Source organism: Oryctolagus cuniculus, chromosome 1, assembly GCF_051225735.1.
Source record: "Oryctolagus cuniculus isolate XC-2025 breed Fujian yellow rabbit chromosome 1, ASM5122573v1, whole genome shotgun sequence".
In the NCBI taxonomy this organism is placed as follows: Eukaryota; Metazoa; Chordata; class Mammalia; order Lagomorpha; family Leporidae; genus Oryctolagus; species Oryctolagus cuniculus.
In genome coordinates this window covers 87872340-87898720 of record NC_142867.1, presented here as the reverse complement: position 1 = coordinate 87898720, position 26381 = coordinate 87872340, and the positions used below count along the sequence as shown (strand labels likewise).

Below are 26381 nucleotides of genomic sequence, written 5' to 3'. Positions count from 1 at the left end.
TTCATTCTGAACATGTTCAGATGTTAGGTGGCAATGTCAAGAACTCAGGGGATAATACCTAAAATACATTTGGATATTTAAGGTTGTGAGACTGAATGAAAATGCCAAGAGAAGACTTGTACTTCAGGGAAAGGGGAGGTTTTTGGTGTGAGTGCTCACACTCTGCAATATTTAGGGGTAGGAAAGATGAAGTAGAACCAGGGAAGGAGTCAGAGTAGGATTGTCCAGTGAGGGGGCAGATGTGTAAGAAGTTGGTACCCTAAAAGGCAAGTGAAGAAAAAATCGAGAAAGAGGAAGAGTTTATTTGTGTCAAATGCTGCCAATAAATTAAGGAAGCTGAGGGCTGATCATTGAGTCTGGTGAAGGTCATTGGTGATTTTTAATCAGTGGGGTGTTGGTAAACTGGCTGTGTGAAAAACATTAACAGCAAAATCCTGATGTGTAGTGTTTATTGAGTTCCATGTTGTAAATTCTCCTATCTTAGCCAGCATCAGTTTCCCAACAGTTTAACAGCTGACTTGGAAGCATTTGGAATATTTAGCAGTGGATTTCTGCTAGGCCCAGGACACATTGCCCTGAAAGGAGCCATGTTGGTGGATTGGTGGGCATTCAAGTGGATTCATAAGGAAGATTTGGAGACAGTGAGTATAGATATTTTGTAGGAGTTACACTGTGAAGAAATGATTACTGAACAAAGAAGTGTGGTCGAGAGATGGTTTGCAAATTTTTAAAAAGAGCTATAGCAGCATGTTTTAGTCATGCAGGTTATAATGATTCAGTTAGAGGGGGAAATTGGTGACAGAGAAAGGGAGAATTCCTGGGGTAAAAGATTGAATAGGAAAGAGGAATGGGTCAGTGACACCGGCAGAGGAGGTGGCTTGATGCCAGATAAGAGCACCTAGCAGAGAATCCAGCGGTACTGTGTGATATAAATACAATGTGAGCCACATTGAATGTAAGAAAAAAGCACGTGAAATTAACTTTAATGATTATATTTAATCCAATATATACACATCATTTTATCATGAGAACATGTTGTGAATATAAAGCAATTATTCATGAGATATTTTGCCTTCACTTTTTTGTAGTAAATCTTCTAAATCCATTACATTTTACAGAAACAGCATGTTTCAGTTTGGACCTACCAGGTTACAAGTGACCAATGGTAGCAACTATCATGTTAGAGGTGGCAGGACTAAGCAGTCAGGTGGAAAAACACAGGTATGGGAGGTGATGGTGGGCTGATTGCTTTTACGTCCTCAATGAAACAGGAATCAATTTTATCCAGTGACTGGGAGCAAGAAATGGGAAGGTGCTGGAGGATTGAGGAAAGATGGAAGAGTGTGAAATAGTCTTGTAGGAGGATGGCAGTTAGTGGAACCAGAGAATATATTACAATTGGTGCAGCAGCACTGGGCCACTTGAGGTTGGGAACCCAAGTTGACAGAGAGATTGGCCATCCTGAGTGTGTGTTTTTAGCTACTCTCTGCTCTGCACAGACAGGGGCAGGGGGCATCTGCAAAGTGGACAAAGTTGAATTTGAAAAAGGTGAAATGAATTGGGAAAGCAGTCACCAATCTGTCAGTCGAGTAATAAATGTTAAACCTTCCCTATAGGAAATTTGACCTTCTTCCTTTCTGATCTAGGCTTTACACATGTGGGTTGAGGTGGAAGTATGAGATGTCAAATGAGAGTGTGTGGGAAGAGTTCAAAAGCACGGTGACATTTTTTTTTTGACCACTGAACTACTGTCTCAGAATTCTTAGGAAGTTCTCCAAACTTTCTCTAAGGTCACATAACTGAGCTAAACGCACACTCTCTCTCCTTAGAATTCATCAAGCTGGCTTGGTCCCATCTAATGTGCACGGTCTGAATCTGATACATACTTGTCAAGATGAAGCTGCACACTTGGTGGGGGTTCGGAAGGTGTTAGTGAGGACTGGTCCCTGTGTGTAACATGGAGCTGCCAGTCACAGAACAAATCAGGCTGTTTCCAGCAACACACTGAGGTCCTTATGTAAGGAGGATCACACGCAATTTTTGTCTTTGCAGAATTCCTCTCTGTATAATTATTCTTTTGATCATGTTACACATGAAAAGAAAAGCAACTGGAGTATGAATCATGTCCTTGTTTCACTTGGAATTAACAACTGAGGCATGGTGCACACAGCGTCTGTGAGAACTGCTGGTCTGAGGGAGGTTCTTAATTGACAAATTCTGTGCGCATGGCAGTAGGGTCCTCAGAGCAGAGCTGCACCCTTATACATTCCATTGAGCAGTCAACGTGGGTCACTGCCGTCCTGGGTAAATGATTCTAATACGTGCAATCTAAACTTCCCTTCTGTGCATGGCGGGGACAGTTCCTTGCTTCTCTGCAAATAATTCAGATACACGTGTCTCCATTCAGACTTTTACTGAAACAATGCAGAAGTTTGCTCATGGGGTTTAGCACATGGACAACATAATCAGTACTGCACCTTAGATGGCTCGCAGAACTAGCAGTTTACAAGGAGAGTTTGCAGATACATCCAGGATGTGCATCGTGTGCCTTCTCTGATGCCTCTCTTGATACCCTCTCACGGCCCACCCCCAGCCCCCACCCAGAATCAGTCACCTCATGTCTTGTGCTTCCAAAGCGTGTCTTATCCATGTCCCTCGACACAAAATCCCTTTTAGAACTTTTTGCTTTTGTATATGATGTTCGGCCTTCCCTGCCTGTTAAAATCTCCTTACACAGTCCCATGCTACTTAACAGAGATAAGTTGTGAGAAATGCATCAGTGGGTCATTTTGGTATTGCATGAACACCGTAGGTTGTGTCTACACAAACTAATATGGCTGTGGTGTCACCAGAATATAATCTTTTGGGAACACCATCACTTATGCAGTCCATTGTAGCCCAAAACATTATTCCATGGTGCATGACTGTACTTTAGAATTCATAAATAACTTGTGAAGGGACAAATGGGATGTTTTATAGTGGAAGGCAGCCTTTCCTGACTTGGTCACTCTTTCTCATGAACCCCTACCTACTTAGTTTATGCTTCATTTTAGCCACTTATCCAACCTTTAGGATGTATTCATCCTTTGGTCTCTTTCATGAGTCTGCAACTTTATCCAGCAGAGGGGTTGTGTTATGGCTTTGTGGCCCTAGTGCTTCTCATAGTACCTGGCACTTGATAAGGCCTTACATTTTTGCTGAACGTGAAATGCCAAGGATTAAGCATAGTAGTGTGATTGAGGCAAACGTAAACATAGCTTGAGTTAGGTCACAATTTTGTACCTCACACAAACTTGTATTGAAGTAAATCAGCCAACTCGGTACATTTCAGATAAAACCTCAAAGTATAAATATATCAGTTTTAGTCTAAGGCAGAAAGTCTATATAAAGGATGTAAATTTTTGCCCTACATACCCAGGAATTAAACTAAAAAGAAATCTTAAAAATCCACTTATAAATAATTTTAATTTAAGGCTTATAGGTATGTAAAAAGGTTTATTTGATACGAGTAACCAAGTTTCATGTGGGCTCTTGTTTGAGAAAGAAAATTTTCACATAGCGTTAATATACAGTAGATTATGATTTATTAAAAACATGCTTATATCCTGTGTAGGGTGAAATTTTAATTTATCGTTGAACTTCACACTGAAAGAGAAAATGGTAAGACTGACCAAATAATTCAGCCACACGTATTTTGTTTTGGAAACTTGCTATTCCTGAGTGCACCCTGAATTTATTTGTGCAAATTCTTTGGAAAATTCAAAGAAAAATTGGTCTTCTGAGAGATACCATCAGTGTTATATTTGGTATGTCAAAAGAGTATTGAATTCCTTGTTGATAGCAATTTCACTGATGTTTTTGTTCTTGCTTATGTTGTTTCTACAGTTCAGGATGAATGTGTTATTAAATGTGATATCTAATATCTGACATTTGAAAATGTAATACAGTCCTTACTTTTCAGTTGGATAAAACAGGTTTTTGTATGTATGTATCTAGTTTGCTTGATTGTGACTCTCCCAATAATATACATTTCATTTTAGATGTGTGGATAGATGGATGGAGGGAGGGAAGGGCGGGAGGGCAGGCTAGAGTAGATTGTTGGATGGCTGTGTGTTTGTTTTGAGGGTCTGGGTGTTGGGTTTCAGTCACAGCTTTGCTACCTACTACCTCTGGCCTTCAGCAAATTAATGTTATAAACCTCTTTCTTCAACGTAATCACAATCCTACCTAGGGCCCTGGGTAAATGAAATACAGCATATGAAGAACTTTGCATTATAATTGGCACCTAGTAAGTGCCCTGGAATGTCCATTGGTGTTGTTGTCATTAACATAACAATAAATGGCTATCACCATATACCCATGGTTTGATTTAAAGATGAATCATTACAACAAGTAGGTATTATGAATGCACTGATTCGTAGCACATTTGGGAATACCAGTAGTTTTCTAATCATTATAGCTCAAGCTCTCTACCCATAAGAACCTGGAGAGTGTGAGGGGAGCCAGGGTGCTTCTCTGTCGACTTCACAGGCTCACAAGCATAGCTTAGATATGAAAGCGCCTTGCACACCACCATGACCCAACAGCTGGCTGCATTCAGTGTTGTTAAAGCATGTGCCTCTCCCACCAAGGTGACTCCCGGGCTCTCAAAGAGGGTGAGACTAGTTTGAAACCCCTAGAACCAGGCTGAAGGCATGAGGCAGCCGGCCCCAGATTTCACCAGTTTTCACTCCAGACTTGGCTGGAGGAAGCAGTAGCGTGACAGAGGGAGAAGACCCCTGAGGTCTGCCTCGGCACCCGTCTGCAGGGGGAAGGGCGGCTACAAGACTGCTCTACAGGCCCTGTGGGCTTTTCTCCAAGTTTCAACATCCCAGCCTTTCTTCTTGGCAGCGTCGCGTAAACAGCGTCTCGGGCTGATGAGAAAGAGCTGTGGATTCCTCAGGTGAAGGCCCCAGCCGGGTCTGAGCGGCCGCCTGGGCTCCCGCTCGGCCCGCGCGCGCGTGGACGCACGAGGAGGATTGTTTTGAACTTGAGCAACGCCTCCCGCTTGCTTTCCGCCAATTTCTGCCTGTGCCGAGCTGACCTCTTGCAGCAGGAAGTGCCTGCCATGTAAGGAGTGCAAGCGATTCCCGACAGCCAAACCCCGGTCCCCCGCCTCCCTGCGCTGCTGCCTTCCCATTGGCCTGCAGGCCGGCCGGGGCTTAGCCCTGCGAAGGTTCGCATTTTAAAAATGTCTTCTTTTGTCAGCTTGAGATTTTCCAGAATTTAAAAGCGGAAAGGAAGAGAGGAGAACGAGGAAGCTATTAAAGATATATTAAATAAACTCCACTGGGAGCAAGTGTGTGTTTAAAGAGAATCTGTAACTTTTGCAGGGGAAGTTTGGCGATTGCTTATTATTTTAACAAAGAGAGAGTGTGTGTGTGTGTGTGTGACTGTATATGTGTGTGACTCGTGTGTGTGTGTGTGTGTGTGTGTGTGTCCCTGAACTGGAAAAGCAGATGTTTAAAGGAGACGGGCAGGAAGCAGCTCTGACAAATGAAAGGATTTTTGATTGAATTCATGAGCTAAAGTTTCCTGCCAGTAATTCATTCAACCCTGGGCTACATAAAAGAAAAACCCATATAATTGAAGTTTAATCACCTAACTTTTAAACAAACAACCAAAGCAGCAAGTGCCAAGGGTAAAAATGGAAGTAATGCTGAGAGTTGATTTTAGATTATTACTTACTGGTAGTTAAAAAAATTCTGATCTCTTTTTTCGTGTTCCTCCTGCTTTTTTGGTGCGTGAGTGCCAGAAGACGGTCCCTTATTGTCTATATAAGTTAAAATCCTCGATGCAGATTTTTTTTTCCCTTTAAGCTGTTTTGTGAGCAGGTGCAGATGTCGTTCATGAACTGAGGCCATTGAAATACTCTCAGCCCGCGGACTATGGTTTAAAACAATGAAACAACTGTGGTTTGTGCTCGTACCTATGGTTTAGCTGGAAAATGTTTGCCTCGTTTTTATGATGAAATCTGCCACCTCTGTTTCTGTCTCTTAATGAATTTGGTTTGTTTACAGCCTTAAGGAAATCTTGTCACTAAAATCCACCCTTACCACTCCTCCAGTAGTTTTCAGTCTGATGATTTCACAACCACAGCCATTGCAAAATAAGAGTAAATGGGCATTAAAAGAAAAAAAATCCCTAGAGATTTTTAAGAACTTTTTTTTCTTTTTTGTTTCTTTCAAAATATACTCAGTTTCAGGAAGAGTCAAAACATCAAGACTGTTGTACCTTTTCGTAAATATACCGTGGAATGAATCACTTCTCTTTGTCAAGCCTTAGAATTTTAAACCCAACTACAGAATGTGGGGAGTCACTGCATCCTAAAACTCTTGGTTTGGTACTTGAATTATCAGAGTCCTCCTGAAAAGCTAAGTAGAGAGTGGATTAAGTCCCCAGGAGTACAGAAAGCTGTAGCGAGCAAGGTAGTGATGTGTCTTGGTGTTCTGCTCTCATCACTTTGCACGACTGCGAAGGTGTAAACTGAGTGAGTATCCACAACCAAAAGCCAAAGTTACACTGCTTTGTTGTACCCTGAACTGAACAAAATCATATATTAATATTGTGTCTTCATCAATGCATATCCAAAATTAGACCAGTTGAGCTAATTCAAACCAGACACTTATCTATGTTCTAAAATGATTCAATGAACCAAAACTAGAATTTCCAAAAATTCCAAAAACCAAATGTAAGATGAACCAAGGGCCCATCAGGAAAGGAAGGGTTTGAACTCTGATATTCTTTTGACCTTCACAATAATGACTGTTCCAGGGACACTATCCCAGGCAGCAAATGTTAAGGTGCAGCATCTGTTACACTGTCAGGCAGAAAAATCATGGCACTGTGGACCTCTTGGCCTGGGCAAGTCCTTTGTGTGTGGAGGAGTCATCCAGCACCTCTGGCCTTTACCCACTAAGTGTGCGTAACCCTCCCCCTGCACCAGTCAAAAATGTCTTCACATGTTGACAAGTGTCTCCTGGGGGCCTGTTGTGAGCCACTGCCATTGGAGACAGTCGTCAGCCTCCTAAATTGTTTTAAAGGGTTTTCTCAGTAGGTGTTGAAAAGAGAGGCCAGCTATACACTTACTTGCCCAGAAGGACCACTTAGCAGAAAATAAAAGCCAGTCTCTGTAGATCCTCATTTCAGACTTGGTTCCTCTGCTAAAGCAAGAAATCTTTTATATTGAAAAGGCCAAAGGCAGAACTAGTGAAAAAGCTGTAAATTACTGAAGAAATTTATAAATTTTGGTATCATTATAAAATCTTCTACCTAACAGCAACTTATGACATCAGTGGTTAAACGATTCCACGATCTTCTCATCACACTGCGATCAGGGTTTATCTTCATATTCTGAAGAGGTTTGCAGAAATATTTCAACATGTTGAGTGTAACAGTGTTTGTAGTTCGTGGTGTGGGAAGATGATGTTTGATCCAGGCTGACTGCATCCCCTACAGTGGATTATTATTTATTAGAGTGCTATTTCAGGAGAATTGGACATCTTAATCGTAACTTTTTTAAAAAAAAATTTATGTGTATGTAGTATATATGTCTATAGTGAAATTTATAGTTATTTTGCACCTCAGTGAAACTTTTCCTCTTCATATAGTAGAGCCTTTCTGCTGGCAGTGTTCATTTGGTAAGAAGACTCATTGGTGCATCAGAGAATTATTTGGAACAGTGGGTCTTGCCAAGATTATAATGTGGTAATTGCATTAAAATTGAGCAGTGCCAAAGCATTGCAAAAATAATAAGTCCACTAAATATATAACTCTGACACAGACTATTCATCAACTTTTCTTCATACTGTGCAAACAAACCAAATTTTCTAATTTTTGTATATGAGGAAAACCTGGGGAAAGAACAATCGCAGTATAAAGGTGAGTAGTTAACTGAGTTTTCCAAATGGTTTCTTTTAATGGAGATTTAGCATTCCAAGGCACATATCCTTAGCTTTTGTTTTACCTCTGTAGATAAAATGCTGTATAGCAAAAAAGAAAACAGTTAGCAGTTAATATTTCCTCTTCCTCTGTAGCCAACGATGAAACCTATGATGTCTAAACAAAGAATCATTCCCTTAACCTCAGTAGATCTACATAACCACCCTATTTAGAATCAGTAGCTTCTCTGTTTTACCAATGAGAAAAGTGCAGTTCAGAAATGTTAGGAAGATATGGATGGGTTGCAGCTACTGTGGTATTGGGTATAGGGAGGGATCAGGAAGTGAGGAATTCTGCTATTTGAGAACTTACTGGTAGACCTACATTATTGAACACAGTTATCCTCCATGACATAGCCACCATTCTGTTCTATGATGTGGGTGCCATTATTCTATTTTTGTTTTTGTTTTTAATGCTTTTTTTTTTTTCATTTTATTTGAAAAGCATAGAGAGAAAGAGAAAGACAGAGGTCTTTCATCCATTGCTTCACTCCCCAAATTCTTACAACAGTTAGGACTGGGCCAGGCTGAGGGCAGCAGCCCAGAACTCCATCTGAATCTCACTAGAGTGGCAAGGGCCCAAGTACTTGAGCCACCATTTACTGCCTTCCACAGTATGCATCAGCAGGTGGCTGGATCTAAACCAGGCACTTAGATATAGGATACACACATCCCAAGTGGACTCTTAATTGCTGAATCAAATGTGTGCCCCATTTTATCTTTTCTCATGAGAAACTCCAAGTAGACAGTAAATGGTAACTTCAAACTTGAATAGGGTTTCTGGCTTCATTCTTTTTTTTTTTTTTTTTCTCCAGTACCTTGAGCTCAAACACATAAGAGAAACTCAAGATTTATCAAGTCACAGTTAATAATGTATAAACTCTGAACCATGAAAAAGCATACTCATGTTCCAGCATCACTTTTTTTGGGAAATCCAAACTGTAACTATTCTTGATTCTGTCCCTGGAATCTGCTCAAAAATATCATTTGCTTCACATCACTCTCTTGTAGACTTGTGAGGAGAACAGCTCCTCACTTCCATTACCCAGGGGAAAGAAGAAAATTCACCTACGTGGGCTGCATCCCAGAGCTGCTGCGCCCCCTTCTCAATAATAGACCACTCCAACGTAAAACTATCTATGGGCCATTTAGAGAAGAGCATGGCCTTTACTTTATGGCAACCAGAAAGCTGGGATATAGCACATCACTGTGTTCAAGTGTAGATGGGTACCTAAGGGATAAACTGTAATGTTAAGGCGTTGGCACAGTTAACATCGTTGGTGCCTTTGTAGTTGTCTCAACCTGAGCCCTGCTGCCATTTTGTGCCTGTCCTAGTGTCATATGTTGTTTCTGACTTAGGCTTTGGCCAAAGCACTTCTTCATTTTCTGTTTTCTCCATGGATTTCTGGAGTCCAAAATGGCTGCTTTGCACAATGATCCTTCCACAACTCCCTTTTAAAATTCCTGCTTGCTTAGTTCTATTTCTCCAAAAAACTTCCATCAACTGTTTTCCGTCAGTGACTCTGTGGTGCCCTACCCCATTGTATATACAGCTTCTTTATCTGACCACCTCTGTTCATGCCAGATGCTGCAATAAGCTCACCTTTCTTGCCTTGGCTCATCTAGTAATTTCTGGCTCATTTAAGCATAAGCAAACCTATCTCTGCCTATCATGTTTATAACAGAAGTTTTGTCTAAAGCAGTAATAGCTACAATGACACCTAACCTTGGGAAAAAAATATTGATCCAGGAACTGAACCCCAACTTCTTTGTGAAGGCGTTTGGAACAGTGACAGCCACAGCAGTCATGGAAATGCTACTGTGGGGTCAGCAAGGCTTGGACTCACAATGGAGATTTCATTCAAATTTGGATTCTTTTTCTCTGGTCTCACAAATTATTTCCAGAGGTGAGCCACTTACAGAAAAAATAAATCTTCTCACACTTGGAAGTAAAGAATGTGTTATTTGACTTGAAGCATTACACAAATATTCCTCAGCTCAGTTTTGTCTTGTGTCTGATGAGCTTAATATTGCTCTTCTCCTTTATACAAGTCCTTCACTGATTTCCTATGTGAGGTGTCCTAGCATGAAATGCTTAAACTCTTTAATCGTGTAAATAACAGTTTTATTGTCTCTTCCATATTAATGAAACCCACAGCTAAACAGCTAAAGCCCTGTACTAATTGCATGTCCTCAGAGCTGGGTATTTCAGGTCTAATTCTCTTTAAAACACCAGCTGGCATGGAGTATGCAAAAGCTCCTTTGGTTACTTTAACCACTTAAGTACTAATTTAGTGGCATGGAAAGCATTAGGCTGTGTCCATGCAGGCAAAACAAGGCAGACTATTGAGCAATTTTCCAAATTTTATCAATGTAGTAAGTCAACTCCGTTGATGTTTCTAGTTGAAACAGATGTTTGGGAGTCAGGATGCATCCAAACAAGCTGTTTGTTGAAATAAACATTAGTGTAGCAAATTCCTTTCATTGCAGAAGCATTCTAAACAATCAGCAAGGTGTAAACTGTGGAAATCTGTGAGCCTTGAAGAAAATAGACTTGCCATAATAGATTTTATAGCTTTGCAAATATGTATATATGCACTCCAGACTGAATACATGATTTTAAAACATGAACTTTAAAAAATATTTATTTATTTATATATTTGAAAGGCAGAGTGGCAGGGAGGAAGAGATAGAGATCTCCTGGGGTCAGCGATGTGATATTAACAGGTTAAGCCACTGACTGCAATGCCAGCATCCCATATGGATGATGGTACAAGTTCAGTTGCTCCACTTCCAATCTAGCTTCCTGCTAATGCCCTTGGGAAGGCAGTAGGTGATGGCACAAATACTTAGACATCTGGCACCTATGTGGGAGACCTGGATGATGCTCTTGGCTCCTGGCTTTGGCTTGGCCCAGTCCTGGACTTTGCAGCCATTAAGTGAGTGAACCAGCATATCAAATATTGCATTCTCATTCTCTATCTCCCTCTCTCCCTCTCTCCAACTCTGACTTTCAAATAATAAAATAAACTTAGGGAAAAAGAAAGAAAGAGACCTTCTATCTGCTGATTCACTCCCCAAATGGCCACAATAGCCAGGTCTGAGCCAAGCCAAAGCCAGCAGCCAGGAACTCTATTTGGCTCTCCCTTGTGGGTGCCAGGTGTCCAAGTACTTGTGCCATCACCTCCTGCCTTCCCAAATGCATTAGTAGGAAGCTAGATTGGAAGTGGAGCAGCCAGGACTCCCACCAGCACTATTATATAAGACTATTATATATGATTACTGTGTCACAAGTGGCAGCTTAACCCACTGTGCCACAATACTAACTCCAATACATGATTATTATATTAATGAAGGAAGGAATTATTTAATTTTGTAATTATTTTTGCCTGTCCTTGGTCCATTTGTTAAATTTCATATTCTGCTGAAAATGAATTCTATACAGATGTATGTGTGTATGCTTCCTTGTCTATTTGACTCTTCTTTTATGGATTTAGATATCCTGCCCTTCAAATAATGACTAAAACAAAACTTTTCATTTGGCCCTGATTGTCCATGTATATTCATTAAAAGTTTCCCATTGGTAGTTTCAGCTGTACTACCCTATTACCATTTCTGTTATAAAAGTTTGATCTGAAGTTGCCAATGACACATCTAGGAAGCTCCGTAATCTTGCAATGTGGAAACTTCTGTTAACTGAATACACACACACACACACACACACACACACACATATATATATATTTTTCTGCGTGTCTAATAGTTTTCTAAAATCATGGAAAATGGCATCTCCCATGGGAAGCTGACAATCTAACCAGAGAAAGAAAATCAACTCCCATGAAACCATTATAAAAGGAATGCAGGGTATTATGTGGTGCTGGCTGTTAGAGCCCAAGGTAACAAGGTGTTAATTGTGTGGGATAGGCAGTAAGTCTCAAAGGAGTTAAGGAAGGTAGAGCTCAACATGGCTGAGGTCATCCAGGAAGACTTTCAAAACAAAGCAACAATTTTTTCTAAGCCCCTTCAATGTTCAAAGTATTGTGAGAGCTGGAGAGAAGTGTGATCACAGAGATGGGACTTAAGGGGGATCTGAGAGGATGAGAAGAAGACTGACTGGCCAAGAACCCAAGGTAAAGCGCTATAAAATACAGAACTCCGGGGAGGGGGGGCCAGGGAGCACCACAGCTACAGTAATCAGCTTAACGCTGCAGCTCTTCCTTTGAAATGCCCTAGACTGATGCAGATATGCCAGCTTAGATTTTTTAATCCATTTTGGTTCATGCTTGGTCTGCAAAATATTAGCATCTAGTTCAGAGGTTTCTCTGTAAAAGAGAGAGAGAAATGCAAACAGTGCTATTCTTTGGGATTTGGGAAGATGATCTGGCAGAAATGACAGACAGAATTCGCTAGCATCTTTTTCTCGCAAAGAAAAGCACTTATTGGAAACAAAGGTGCCAGCCAAATTATGTTATGTAGAATATAGGCGAAGAACACGGTGTGCCATAGATGATGTTTACTGTGAAGATAGTGACCAAGCGCTCAGTGTCATGCATACGATTGAATCTTCTTGGGTTTTGTAGAAGCTCTCAAGTGGCTCTGTTTGATAAAGCACTCTTTTCTGTTTTGAAATATAATGTCTTAAAGTGAGCATGCATTCAGTGTGTTTGCTGAGTTCTGTGTATGCATGTTCCTATTCAGTCTCTTCTGCTATGGAGACTAAGAACCAGTCATTTCTGGTTCACAGACTTGAAAATATCCACAAACACTTTTATTTTCTAGGCAGAAAGTATATAGAAAAAAATGGTTATTCTTAAGGTAACAGGATTTCAGGTTCTGAAATAATAGTTATTAGCATTTTCTGCCCTTGAAATGAAGCCTTTGAAGTAATTGTGTTTTTAAGATAACATTCCATCTCAAATCTTTTAGTCTGTCAAGACAGCAGTTGCAACAGATCCTTATCTGTCTTGTAGATTTTAGGAGAGAGGAGACAATTCTAGCTGTACTATCATTTCTTTAATTTGGCAGTTCTATGTCATACGCCTGAGACTAGATTGTATAATGCAGGCTATGCCAGTGGCACCCAATTTGTGACAGTGAGCAGCCCCACTCCTACTGAAACAAGGCAGTTTTGTCTTTGTCATGAATTCACAGTGCTCCCTTGGTGTGAAGACTCCTGCCATTGTCCCAGGATCCCAGAGTTGCAGCTGAGGTGGAGTGCTCACTTCCCAAAGCATTGACAGCAAAGAGCAGCCATCTCTGGCACAGCAGCGCAGCGTGTCTGTTCTGGGGAAGCCTGGGCCAGATGTGCTGTCTTGTCTGAAACAGATTTTACTGCTGTTTACATTCTCGCTCCAGCTCTCATCTGCAGCTTTCTGGCCTGACCGTGATACAGTAGCGAAGGACTATCACTCAGCTGTTGAATGCTCAAAATGATGTGAAGTATTTCTGTGTAAACCGGGGTCTTGAAGAACAACTTTATAAAAATCAATTTGGAGTATTTAAATATATATGTATTTAATAAACAGTTACATATGGACATATATAGATATAGATAATAGATAGATATATTGGGAAAGGTATCCATCTCTATAGAACACAGAAATTTAGAGAGAATTAATAAGGAATAGATAATCACCTGGGCTAGCACCCCTTAAATATTATGGATAAGAAGCCAAGCTTGAAGAAATTAATCAATTACCCAAGGTCACAAGGAAGTTTCTCATCAGAATTGGATGAGTCTAAAGTCGAGTACCCTGCCTCTTAGTCACAAGGATGACTGAAGAGGGAAATTGGTCCTCTAGACCAGGGACCAGCAAACTTGTCCTGTAAAGGGCCAGACAGCAAATATTTTAGACTTGGGGGGCCTACGGTTATTATAGTCAGAACTATTCAGCTCTGCCCTTGGAGCAGAGAACAGTGATGGGATAGTATATAAACAAGAGAATGTGTCTGTGTTTCAATAAAACTTTATTTACAAAAAGAAAGTGTGTGGGCTAGATTTGGCCCACAGGTCATAGTTTGTTGACCTCTGCTCTGGGTCTAAAAGAGCAAATAAGCATGGAATACTCATCGGGAATTTCTTTATGAGGCATATCCCAAATGTGACCAGCCATGCAGAATGGCAGTTTTTCATAGGTCCACAGGGTGCTATTCATTAGATAAAATTACTCTGACTCAGACAAAACTGACTCTCTTTATAGTTTTCCCAAGGAAAGGTCGTTTATGAAAATTTCTAAGTACTGAAGCATCATCCTTAGAATTGTTTTTATGTCACTATTGTTCCAGTTAAATGGGGAAGATTTATGTTTCTATATGCCTTTCAAAAGTTAAAACTACCCACAACAGAGACCTTCTAAAGTCACTGTTAGGTATTGTTAACTTGAGCAATCTCTCAAAAAGCTATGTCTTTTCCTTCAGAATCAGGGTTCTAGAATTTTGTAGTTAACAATAGTTAAGAGATGGAAAAGGTGTTAACATTTTTCTAAAAGGCTCCTATCATAGAGAAAATTTGAAATTGTTTGTTTTTTGTTTTAGCTGAAAGAATTAAATTTATTAGCATGTTCCATTATTGTATTACAACATATTTCCTTGTAAGATACACGATCAGGCTCTTGACGTATAGCTTGTTTGCCACGTAGCGTTTTTACATGTAGATATATACCATTTTTTCTTGAGAACAGAGATAATAATATCACGAAGTGAGGGGTTCAGGCAGTGATCATAATATGGGGAAAGGGCAGTGTATTGAAATTGGTTTTTGTTCGAGTTTGCTGGTATGTGCACGTGTATGTGTGTGTGTGTATGAGAGAGAGAGAGAGAGACATGACAGAGAGACGACAGAGAGGGGCTGGGGGAGGCAAAGAGATAGTCTTGGGAAGTTCAAGGATACCTGCATCCATGACAATAATTCTCTAGGGATTAAAGCCTGTTTTCTTAGAAAAACTGCCTGGGGAATTCAGTGTTCTAAGGCACACTGGAGTCAGATCTGTGTACCCTTACTCAGGCCTACTTCCAGGGTTTTTTCTATATCATATAAATAATTATTTGAAAAGTTATCTTCGAGGGAGTCTGTTGTTTTTGCTGTTCTCAGTCCAGAAGTAAGACTGAAATGGAGGAAAGTGAGAGGGTAGGAAAGAGTCAGTGTGGACTGAGGCAGGGAGTGGAGAGAGGGGCTCAATTCTAATTTGGGAGGGCCACCTGCCACCACTTCTGAGCAGATGCAGACTGCTCTTTCTTCTGCCCCTTCTTCCTGTATTCCATTTCCTCTTTCCTCTCTTGTTCTTCTTCATTGCCCTTTGCTGTTCTTCATTCCAATCTTTTTATACCACCAAATACTAAGCATGTGTTAGAGTTGGTTTGGGAGAAAATAATTTTTTTTCCTGTTTCCTTCTTTGTCTTTCTTACACTGACATTTTATAAAAAATGAAGAAAACACATGAATTTCTTCATTTTTCTCCAATATAAATGTTGCATTTTCAAAGAGTACTGTTACCTACCTGTAAAGCTTTTGGGGGAATAAATGAAAGTTACTTAATAGTTTATTAATGATTAGTCACAGTAAAATCTCTAGAACACATTCCATGTAATAACTAATTTTACTCTAGCACTCAAACTTGCTTCTCTATTGCTGACAGGCATTGCTTTTTTCTTCAGTTTGCCTTATAGTTTGCATATTATGTTCTCATTGCATTAAAACGTTCTGGAAAAGCAAATAATTAGACAGTTAATATCCTGCTCTGCAGATAAGCACAAAGTAGGGTGTTGGGTTTCATTTCATTTCCTTGTATTCATGCTCAAAGTTTGGATCTGAAAAAAGAAAGCTGTTTTATTAGTTTTGTCATCAATCTCCAGTTTTTATGCTGAAGGAAGCAAGAGGTGGTGGGTTGACATAGTCTGTAGTTCTAACTCCCTAACCATGTGACCCAGCCCCCATCCTCCTGTTGGAAATGCCTGTCTCCTTTCTACCCACCTACAGCCTACCCAGGTGTCAGTTCTCCTCCTAGGACCATGGGCTTCCGGAAGCTCTCCTTGGATAATTGCCCACCACAATGAACCTCTCCTGGAACTTCTGAAGTGCTTTTAGTTTGTGCCAAACAAGTCTTCACTTAATTATATGTTATCTTGGATCACTCTCTCTTGGTTTAAAGCGTAGCGTTAAGCACATGATCAGTGCAGCCGTTGAAGAAGAGGCAAATAGCTCGTGGACAGCCAGATATGGATATTAGGGAAGATCACGGTCACCCAATGGGGGAATTATCTCAGGGGATACATTGCCGTCTACCTCTGGCCATCAGACTTGCAAGTGCAATGACGGGGATGTCAGGACACCACATGTTGTTACATAACCAGAGGTGAACTCATCTTTGCCCTGATTCACAGAGGTTGAGTAGAACCCCAGTTCATTATTCTCAACGTGTAGTGGAACTGTCTAGTACAGCCAGACACCCAAGTCCCTAAGCATTGCTTCATCCACTTGCGGGTGAGTTATACATGTCTGCTTACAGACATCAGAGAACTCTCAGTGAGCCCGGAATCAAGGTAGAAGAGGTTAGTTGAGTGATTTGAATGCTCAAGGTACTAGGGCAAGACTGGTGATGCATTCTTATCACAAGGATGTAGCTGCCCGTGGAACTATGTGCGCCATGACCTTCTATAGGACAGGCTTGGGCAGTGGACAGTGCTTACTTTAATGTTTCTTCAGTCATGGGAAGTCTTGCTTGGATGGTTACTCTGCACCTCTCAGTGATCTCAGGAGTGACCAACTTTCTTTCCAACTGGCACATTCTTCATAAGATCTTAAATGTAACTGGTGAGTTTCCACTCAAGTCTTACCCTCGTGGATTTTTTTTAGTCTCTGCTTTTGAGTGTAGGGTAATCTCATTTCTGTCTTCCCCAAGTCCCCAGAGTGCATTTCATCGTGTCCTCCCTTTGCCTCCTACAGTAGGTGCCAAATATTGAATGATAGAAAAACTCCAGTATAAAGTCCTTAATGGCATATACTATATAAATATTTGTTTACTTCACATTTAAGAAACAAGCATATTTAGCATCTACTGTGCTCCAGCATTATAAGGATTTAGAGATGAATAAAACATTGTCTCTTTACTTAGGGATTTCACATTTAAGAGACAGGTGTACAGAACAAATACAATAAAATGTTTTGAGTGCTGTGATGGGAACAGATGGTAGGACACTAAAAAAGAAATAATCTATTTTACTTATAGGAATTGAGAGTTTTTCATAGAGAATGAAATATATTGGTTAAAATTCCTTACATGTGCTTTTTCCCTCATATAAACTATCTTAGATATCAATTGAGGTTATTAAAATCTTGGCCTTTTTCTCGTTCATGTCTTTTCACTTGTTATTAACTACTCATGCCTAGGCTAAATTTGGAATTAAAGTGTCACAGGACACCTCTTTCATTATTTCCTGATTTACTAAACATGGAAATATAGTTCAGGACCTGAGCATTTAATGACTTCATGTGACCATGAGAGCATTAAATAAGGAAGGAAATGCAGAAATGAATATGATGATCTCTTACAAATCCCCTGTGTGGGCAGAGGGGTAGGGATTTAATTAGTGAGGCAAATGTCAAATATATTACATACCTATCACAGCATATTAAATAAGCTTAGTATTAGTCTTTCATCTCTGGATAACCATCTACAAAGACATATTAAGGATAAAATCGGAGAACCTAAAGACTCTTTGGTCTTAGGTTGGCCAGAGCAGAATCAGAATAACCTGATGTGGACTGTCCTGGAAATCAGGAAATCCAAGAGACAGTCATACTGTATGTGTCGCTCCCCCTCTTCGTGGAGGAACGACACAAGACTCTGCGCTGTTCTTTCGTCTGCTCGGCCCTCCCCGGGTTTGCTGCTGGTTCTTCCCGGGTTGGCTACTATCCCTTCCACCTCCGTGGAAGGGCAGTTCCCCCTGGCCGCATTCCCCACTTCCGCAGGGGAGCGGCACACCGCCGGCCGGCTCTCTCGGGGGCTGCACGGGTTCCCTTAGATGTTCCCCATAGATGTTCCCTGGTGCATGCCGTCTCTCTCCTCCTTTATAGTCCTCCTCCGCCAATCCCAACTCGGCTGAGTACGCTGCTCTCCAATCAGGAGCAAGTCCTACAGTTAATTGGTTGAACTGGAGGCAGCTGTGCGGAAGCTGTTTACTTCTCTCCCAGCGCCATATTGTGGGAGAGCAGATGCATAGAATAAGTCCTAATTCGAGTAACTTAGTCCAGTCCGGATTGCTCCCCACAGATCCCCCTTTCTTTTTATTTTTTAGCGTTGATACGCGCCTGTCTTCGGTGTCCCGCAGCACACGCTCTGCTGTACTTGCTAGAGTTGCCACAGGCTCTTACAAGTCCTATCAATCAGGAAAACCGAATCCGGGTCCTCTCTTCGCCATTGTGAGGAGGTTTTTAGGCGCTGATGCATGCCTGCGTTCGGTGCCCTGCAGCGCATGCTCTGCTCTGCCCGCAGGGGCTTACAAAACCTATCAGGCAAACCGAATCCAAGCCTTCTCATTGCCTTATTGTGGGGGAGACTTATTAGTGTTGGTTCGTGCCTATCTTCGGTGACCTGCAGCTCATACTCTGGTCGAGCTGCCTGTCGGTGCTTACCGCCCTAATCAGGCAGACCGAATCCAAGCCTCCTAATTGTATTGTATTGTGGGGAAGCCTTACTGATGTTAATTCGTGCCTGTCTTCGGTGACCTGCGGCGCATAAGCTGCTAGCCGCCGCAGGTGCTCATCGTGCTCATCGCCTCACTTAATCAGGCAGACCGAATCCAAGCTCTCACAGTGCAGTGTTGTAGGGAGGCCTTTCTATTTCTCTATTTCTCTATCTCCGGGCATTCCTATTTCTCCCATTTTACTTCTATCTTCCAGCATTCCTATTTTTCTCACTTTACTTCTAAACTTCTGTTTCTCTTATCCCTGCGGCTTCCCGCTCTCATTCTTATCCCCGCGGCTTCCCGGCTGCGCCCGCCCCGAGGCTGCTTTTCGGCGGCTTCCCGGCTGAGCCGCTTCAGCCCGCGCCTCTCTCATCTGCGCAGCTTCCCGGCTTTGCGCGGCTTCCCGGCGCCTCGCCCCGCCGGCGGGTTCCCGGCTCTGCGCGCACGCTCCGCGGTCTCCACGCACTTCGCGCCCGCACCACGGCCTCGCGCCAACGCCCCGTGCTCTCTCTGCACGCGGCGGCTTCCGCGAATGTTTCCGCCACCACCGGCATTCAGTCCAAGTTCCCCGGACTAACCTGGCGAATTCTGGCGGCCCACGTCTCTGCCTCTGGTTCCAGATCTTCGCCTCTTGCTCCCCAGGGTGACTTGAAGAATTCCAAGATGGCTTGGCCTGCACTCGCGGCTTCATCCTCCCTAACATTTTTCTCTACCCGGTGTGTTTCCCTAAGTTTTCTTCCAACAATATTCCTCCCTCATTTCTCCTGGCCTCTCCCCACAGTCCGTATCCAAGTCTAAGTTTCTTATAGGTTTCACTTTCACTTTCAACCTGCAGTCCGTATCTGAGTCTAAGTTTCTTCTTGTTTTCACTTTAAATCCTAACTTCTTTCCCACAGTCCGTATCCGAGTCCAAGCCTCCTCCAGGTTTCACTTTCGCTTTCAATCTCCTAGCTTCCCCGCCATAGTCCGCATCCGAGTCTATGAAAGCTTTCACTTTCGCTTTCAAATCCTAACTTCTTTCCCACAATCCATATCCGAGTCTATGCCTAGGCTTTCAATAGCTTCTTCCGGCACCTAGGCTCTTTGCTAGTCTCTCTCTCCAGTATTTTCCTGCTTCTTCCCGTTTCTTCCCTCCTAAGTTTCATATCCGTCCTAGGTTTCCTATCCGAGTCAGGTTTCCTATCCGAGTCAGGTTTCCTATCCGAGCTAGGTTTCCTATCCGAGTCACGGCACCATTATGTCGCTCCCCCTCTTCGTGGAGGAACGACACAAGACTCTGCGCTGTTCTTTCGTCTGCTCGGCCCTCCCCGGGTTTGCTGCTGGTTCTTCCCGGGTTGGCTACTATCCCTTCCACCTCCGTGGAAGGGCAGTTCCCCCTGGCCGCATTCCCCACTTCCGCAGGGGAGCGGCACACCGCCGGCCGGCTCTCTCGGGGGCTGCACGGGTTCCCTTAGATGTTCCCCATAGATGTTCCCTGGTGCATGCCGTCTCTCTCCTCCTTTATAGTCCTCCTCCGCCAATCCCAACTCGGCTGCCCACACGCTGAGTACGCTGCTCTCCAATCAGGAGCAAGTCCTACAGTTAATTGGTTGAACTGGAGGCAGCTGTGCGGAAGCTGTTTACTTCTCTCCCAGCGCCATATTGTGGGAGAGCAGATGCATAGAATAAGTCCTAATTCGAGTAACTTAGTCCAGTCCGGATTGCTCCCCACAGTATGTATGCTTCTCAGTAAATCAGTTAACATCTCTGTATATTCACTTAACCACTTGAAGAAATGGAATAGCATATCTAGGCTTCATGTCTGCATATAAGATGCTATAAAGTAATTATGATACAGCCCTAATCTTCCAACATTTTACTACTTCATTTCCCAAACTTAGAAGAAAAATGTATATAAATAATATGTATAAATCCTTAAAAAGAGCATTAAATGAAAATTTGCATCTAAATGGAGATTCAGGATATACAAATATGTTTAATTACATAAATATTTGAAGGGGCAAAATGTATAATCTTTGGAAGTTCTTAATGAATTAAACTGAATTTTCTCACAAATGTTGCTGTCATCATCATCCTCATCAGAGTCCTAGATAGACTGTTCCAGCTAACTAGGTGTACTACATTCATTGTTCTATATTCTCAGTAGCTCAGGATTTTCTTTCTGAAAATGGACCAGGGAAAATCATATGGTGGAAACTTTCTCATTGAATTGCCCTATTTCATTAAATGCTTTTAAATCTAATTCAATTTTCAGGTTATTCTATTAAGAATAACAATTGTGAAAACTTGGTAACTGCTAATAAAAATAGTGTTTGTATCCTAAACATAATACTTTCCTATTTAAGAAAATACTTTGCTGTGTCTAAGATAAAAAAAAAAAACTACCACAAATAAATGTTTTCCATATGTTAATCCACCTTCCTGTGTTTGATATCTGTCTATGATTTTGAAAGACAGATTATTATATGAAAGTAGACTCCAAGTAACAATTTCTCTGCAGCTTGAAGAGCCCACAGTTTTTTGTTTGTTTGTTTGTTTTTAAGATTTATTTTATTTATTGAAAGACAGAGTTACACAGAGAGGTCAAGACAGAGAGAGAGGTCTTCCATCCGCTGGTTCACTCCCCAGATGGCTGAAACAGCTGGTGCTGCGCCAGTCCGAAGCCAGGAGCGGGAAGCCTCTTCCCCGTCTCCCACGTGGGTGCAAGGGCCCAAAGACTTGGGCCATCTTTTACTGCTTTCCCAGGCTATAGCAGAGAGCTGGATCAGAAGAGGAGCAGCCGGAACTAGAACCGGCACCCACATGGGATGCAGGCGTCACAGGCAGAGGGTTTACCTACTGCACCACAGTGCCGGCCCCAGGTTTGCTTTTTCTGATGTAGGGGAAATAGAGTAACACTTCAGGTTGCTATTCTTTATCGGTTTGAAGAAAATATCAGTAAAACCAACTGCTAGTGTTCAAAGCACTGTGATTGGTACTGTGGGGAAAATACAAATACTGGTCCATAGTTCTGGATCTAGGATGCTTCCAGACTAATTAGACCAGCCACGTGGTGTGAAATGCTTCCAATATGACACCTACGGCAGTATCCAATAAAAGGAGCAGCCAGCTAGGTAGAGCGATGATTCAGAGGGCTCCCTGGAGCTCCAGGGTGTGAGAGACCTCCCCGAGGCAGAGGTGGAACCTCTGCTACATCTCGCCGATTGTTTCCCAAAGAAAGTTCATTAGAAAACACTTGGTGTGTGACTGGCGATTTCATTAAATGCTTAAAATGTTATGTCTTCAAGTGTTAACATCATATTCATTTATTTATTGTTTTGGTTTTGCCAGTCATATATTTGGTGGTTTGGGGTTGAATTTGTATTTTTCTCATCTCTTGACTTATCTGAGAAATTCTGGCACTAGCCAGGTTTGGGATGTTTTTGTTCAGACATTCTTAAGTTATTTAGTAAGAAGTAAAGTCTTTGTTGCATTTTTTCTGCTGAGAAACTTTTTTCTTTTCTCTTTGCTTAAACCTTGAACTCAGTAAAAACTCTTCATTTCTGTAGATTGTTCCTCAAAGCCACACCTTTGGAGGTGAGACAGAAGAGAATTTTTATTCAAATGAAAGTAGCTGAATTTTCAGACAGCAATTAGTAAATTAAAAAGATATCAAGGGCAACTTTATAAGAGAACGCACAAACATGGTTACATAAAAGAGAGCCCAGTGCTTTCCATGCCCATATTATCAGGTCTCCACACTGCTTATGAACGACCAGAAACCGTGGCCATCTGCCAGCCAGAGGCAGCATCACCACAATGGAATTCACAGTTACACTGTTAAGACTTCATAAATACACTGAGGGTCTAGGAGCCAGGATCTTCTGACAAATCAGGCTTGTCTGGTCTGGTCTGGTCCAGCTGACAGAGCAAGCAAGCTCGCTCTCTCGGCATGAGGACTTCCTCAGTGTCGATGGCCAAATATTTGTCCCCAGAGCTAAAATGTCCCAAGGGATGGAGGGACAGTGGCCATCTTTTTTTCTTACAAGATGTGGTACTATTTGTATTAGGAAGTTATCCTGAGAGGAAAATCGGGAACTAGGTGGTGGACATGGGACAATGTTTGGAAGTCGGTAACAGTGGAACCCATTCTCAGTGTCACTCTCTCCTGGCCTGGTCCTTCAGAGAAGCCATGTTGAAGGCTCAGAATTAGATGCTGTCTTGAAGGAGAAAAGACTGCTAAATAAAGAGCTATACCTCTAGGAAGTTACTGGAAACAAGAGTGCAGCCTGCTGGTGTGGGCATTTGGCGTAGTGGCTAAGACGATGCTTGCGACACCCATATTCCATATCAGAGGGCCTGGGTTCAGTTCTAGCTCTGCTCCAGATTCCAGTTTCCTGCTAATTTGCACCCTGGGAGGCAGCAGGTGATGGCTCAAGTACCTGCTTCCATGTCTTTCACATAGGAGACCCAGATGGAGTTTCTGGCACCCACCTTCAGCCTAGCTCAGCCACAGCCACTGTGAACATTTGGGGAGTAAGCCAGTAGGTAGGAGATCTCTGTATATATTTCTCTTTCAGCATTTCAAATAAATAAATACATTTTAAAAATAGAGAATGTATTCTAGTGATGGCTACAGGGAGTGGTTGAAATTATCTGACGCCAGCAGAAGCCAAGACCCAAAGGTAATGGGAAACCAAAAGTGAACAAGATCTGACTGTCCATTAGATTATAAGAGAGATACTCCATGAGCCCTTTCCCCCTACTTTCCTTAAAAAGAGGTTTTTTTTAAAAAAAATGAATTGAGTTTGTGACGAGGTCACTGATGGAAGCTGAGACTGTAATGACAATAATAATAAGCTATTATTCTAAGCTGAGGGGCAAGCTATATACATTGCATGTGGCTCCTCATTTAAGCTCCCAACAACCATATGTGGATATTACTCTTTTTATCTCCTCCTTATCCACAAGGAAACTGAATCCTAGGGAAACAGCACGCCAAAGGCCACGTAACTGATTCTGTGAATCCTCACGGATGCATAATGGAATGACTGGTTTGCCATTTTTATGTGTCTTATATTCCTAATTGAACTTACAATTTCCTAAAGTTTCTTAAATTAATGTGAAGATAACTTCACTATTCTTTATGCAGTTTTGATTTTTTTTCTGCTGTTTTATCTAACTTGGATTTAAAGATTTTAGGAGAGCAAAGGCCACTTGTGCTATTGTTGTTGTATTATAGTTCCTAAGGTTACAGTGCAACTAGGTATTAAATGAATGCATTTTGTTCACAAAGAAGAGGGATCATAAATGTCAATTCACAGAGTAACACATTTTAGTTGTCTTTAACAGGTAATTGCTCAATTAGAAACCAACATTGTCTGTAGAATGCCTCATCTCTCTGAATTATATATATTTTACAATCTAGGAAATAGATTTATTTTTAATTTTTGCTAAGTGAGGCTTTTTAATATTCCTTGAAGCTAAATGGAAAATTTTCCAAATTAATGCTGGCAATTCGGCATGTAGGGGGGAAAAATCTTTCCTCTCAAGCAGCTTTACCGGGGAACAGATTAGTGTTAATTAGGGGATGTTTTACTAATGGAATATTTTTCCTCCCACTAATGTCACTGTCCTTCATCCCTGAGGATGGCATGATTGCCGGGGACTGCTCTCCTGTGGGAGAGAGAAGAGACAGACCATTTCACAAAATTCCACTTATCACCCACCTTGAGACCACTGTCTGTGTTTTCAAACCCTGAAGCTTGTCTGTCAGGCCTGGTGTTGTTTTGGGACCCTACCTGTTAAAATGGTAATTGGCCTAGAGCCTTCTCTTGAATTTCACCCAAATTGTTTCTCCATTACAAAAAAAAAAAAATTCTAAATAATTTTCCACACAATGAAGGCTTCTCTGATTGACTTCTAGTGCCGTGCTATCTACAGTGAATACGTGGTGGGTAGCACTGGGATGAGACGCCATTGGAAACGTGCACCATGTCTTATTTGTCTTGATATTTCCAAGACCTCATACAGTGCTTGGCTGATTGAAGGTAACTTAATAAGCATTTGCTAAATATGTGATAGACTGAATGAATGAATGACAGTCATATTCACTATAGTCAGATAGAAGTGGGTTCTAGATCTCAATTATTGGTAGCCAGCTCAGAATTTTTCAGTGATTAATGATCATATCTTTATTATTAAATTCATCCATTTATTTACTTGAGAGGCAAAACAGCACAAGGAGAAGGAGACAGAAATGGAAGACAGAGAAATCCCATCTGCTGCTTTCCTCCAAGATGCCCACAGTGTCCTGGGCTGTGCCAGGCCAGGGCCTAGAGCCAGAAACTCAACGCACATCTCCCATATGTGGGTGGGTGGCAGGGACACAGCTGCTTGAGCCATCACTTCTGCCTCTCAGGATCTTCACTGGCAGGAAGCTGGAGGCAGGAGCCAGAGCCAATTATTGCACCCAGGTACTCTGTTGTGGGACGTAACTGATGTCTTAACCACTAGGCCAAATGCTCACCCTTGATCACAGATTTAAAAGTATGAGTAACTACAGTGAGAATGTTCATAATTTTTCTATGCCATCTTTATTTGTTACTTATTGTGAATAACAAATTACCTCAAATCTTCACAGCTTAAAAGAACTGGTGTTTACTACCAGCTTTCTCTAGTATCTGAAAGTCAGGAACCTGGGATCAGCTCAGCTGGGTGGTTCTGGCTCAGGGTCTCTCCTGAGGAGGTGGTCAAGCTGTCCACTGGGGCTGCTGTCAACTGAAGGCTCGAGAGGGGCCGAGGGATCCACTCCTATGCTCACTCGTGCGGCTGCGGCAGGATAGCCCGCCACATGGGTTTCCTGTGGAGCTACTTGATTATCCTCACGGTACGGCAGCTGGCTTCTCCCACAGCAAGTGGTGCAAGAGAGAAAGCAAAGAGAAAGCCACAGTGTGTTTCAAGACTTAGTTTCTCAAGTTCTGTGCCATCTCTTTTGCTTTATTCTAAGTACCATTAAGTCAATCATGGTAATTAGTTCCCACCTTTGGAAGGAAGAAGTAGCAAAGGAAGTTTCAGACATTAGAAACCACTAAAATATCTAAGTATTGAGAACCCTCCAATACATTTACATAAATTGCCTGTTTTTAAAAGCGGTACAGTCTATCACAGGGTTCAGTTTGTCAATAAGAAATGCTTTTAGATAAAGTGCTTTTCCTGGAAATTAGCAAATTGTCTTAAAACACAGATAATATTATTTAACCTCCACAAAAAAATTATCATGAGAACAAGAAACATCAGTACTTGAAGAATCCAAATAATGGCCACATTTTGCTTTTATTGTCTTTCTAATCCCCTGAAGTTGATTCAACAAATTCAAATTTGAAGAAAAATTTAGTGCACTTGCTTTGTATATCGTGTGCTGTGAGAAGGGGACAGGCAACTGGAAAGGTGAAAAAGATGTGGCTTATTTCACATAGACTGACAATGGACACATGTACACAGTGATAAAATGCGAGGCTCATTATATTGTCAGAACTGCAGAGGAAGTGTTATGGAGAGTCAAGGAGAAGAGAGTTAATTAAAAATGGAAGATAAGAAGACACCTTGGTAGGAAGAGACACTTGAACTGGGAAGAAGAGAGGCCATTCTAATAGCTGGGATTGGGGCAGTAAGGACATGAAAGGAAGAAAGTACAAGGTCTCCTAGGAAAATAGTCACCAGACTGGGAGAATGCTGGAA

At 41.7% G+C, this 26381-nt stretch overlaps 2 protein-coding genes across 4 annotated transcripts in view; one reads left to right on the top strand and one right to left on the bottom strand.

Moving 5' to 3' along the window:
* Positions 1 to 19914, bottom strand: part of LOC149128512 (uncharacterized) — a 47451-nt gene extending 27537 nt beyond the window's left edge. Inside the window, exon 1 of one of the 3 annotated variants that reach the window (XR_016233974.1) lies at positions 19241 to 19718. Coding sequence is in view for 1 of the 3 variants with exons in the window: in XM_089333093.1 (XP_089189219.1) it covers positions 19241 to 19365 (125 nt within the window). In the remaining 2 variants the exon portion in view is untranslated. Of the gene's footprint in view, positions 1 to 19240 lie in introns of all 3 variants that reach the window. The other 2 variants (XR_016233973.1, XM_089333093.1) reach the window with 2 other exon arrangements.
* The window catches only part of MAML2 (mastermind like transcriptional coactivator 2), a 379493-nt gene that overhangs the window by 94762 nt on the left and 258350 nt on the right, over positions 1 to 26381 (top strand). The window lies entirely within an intron of this gene.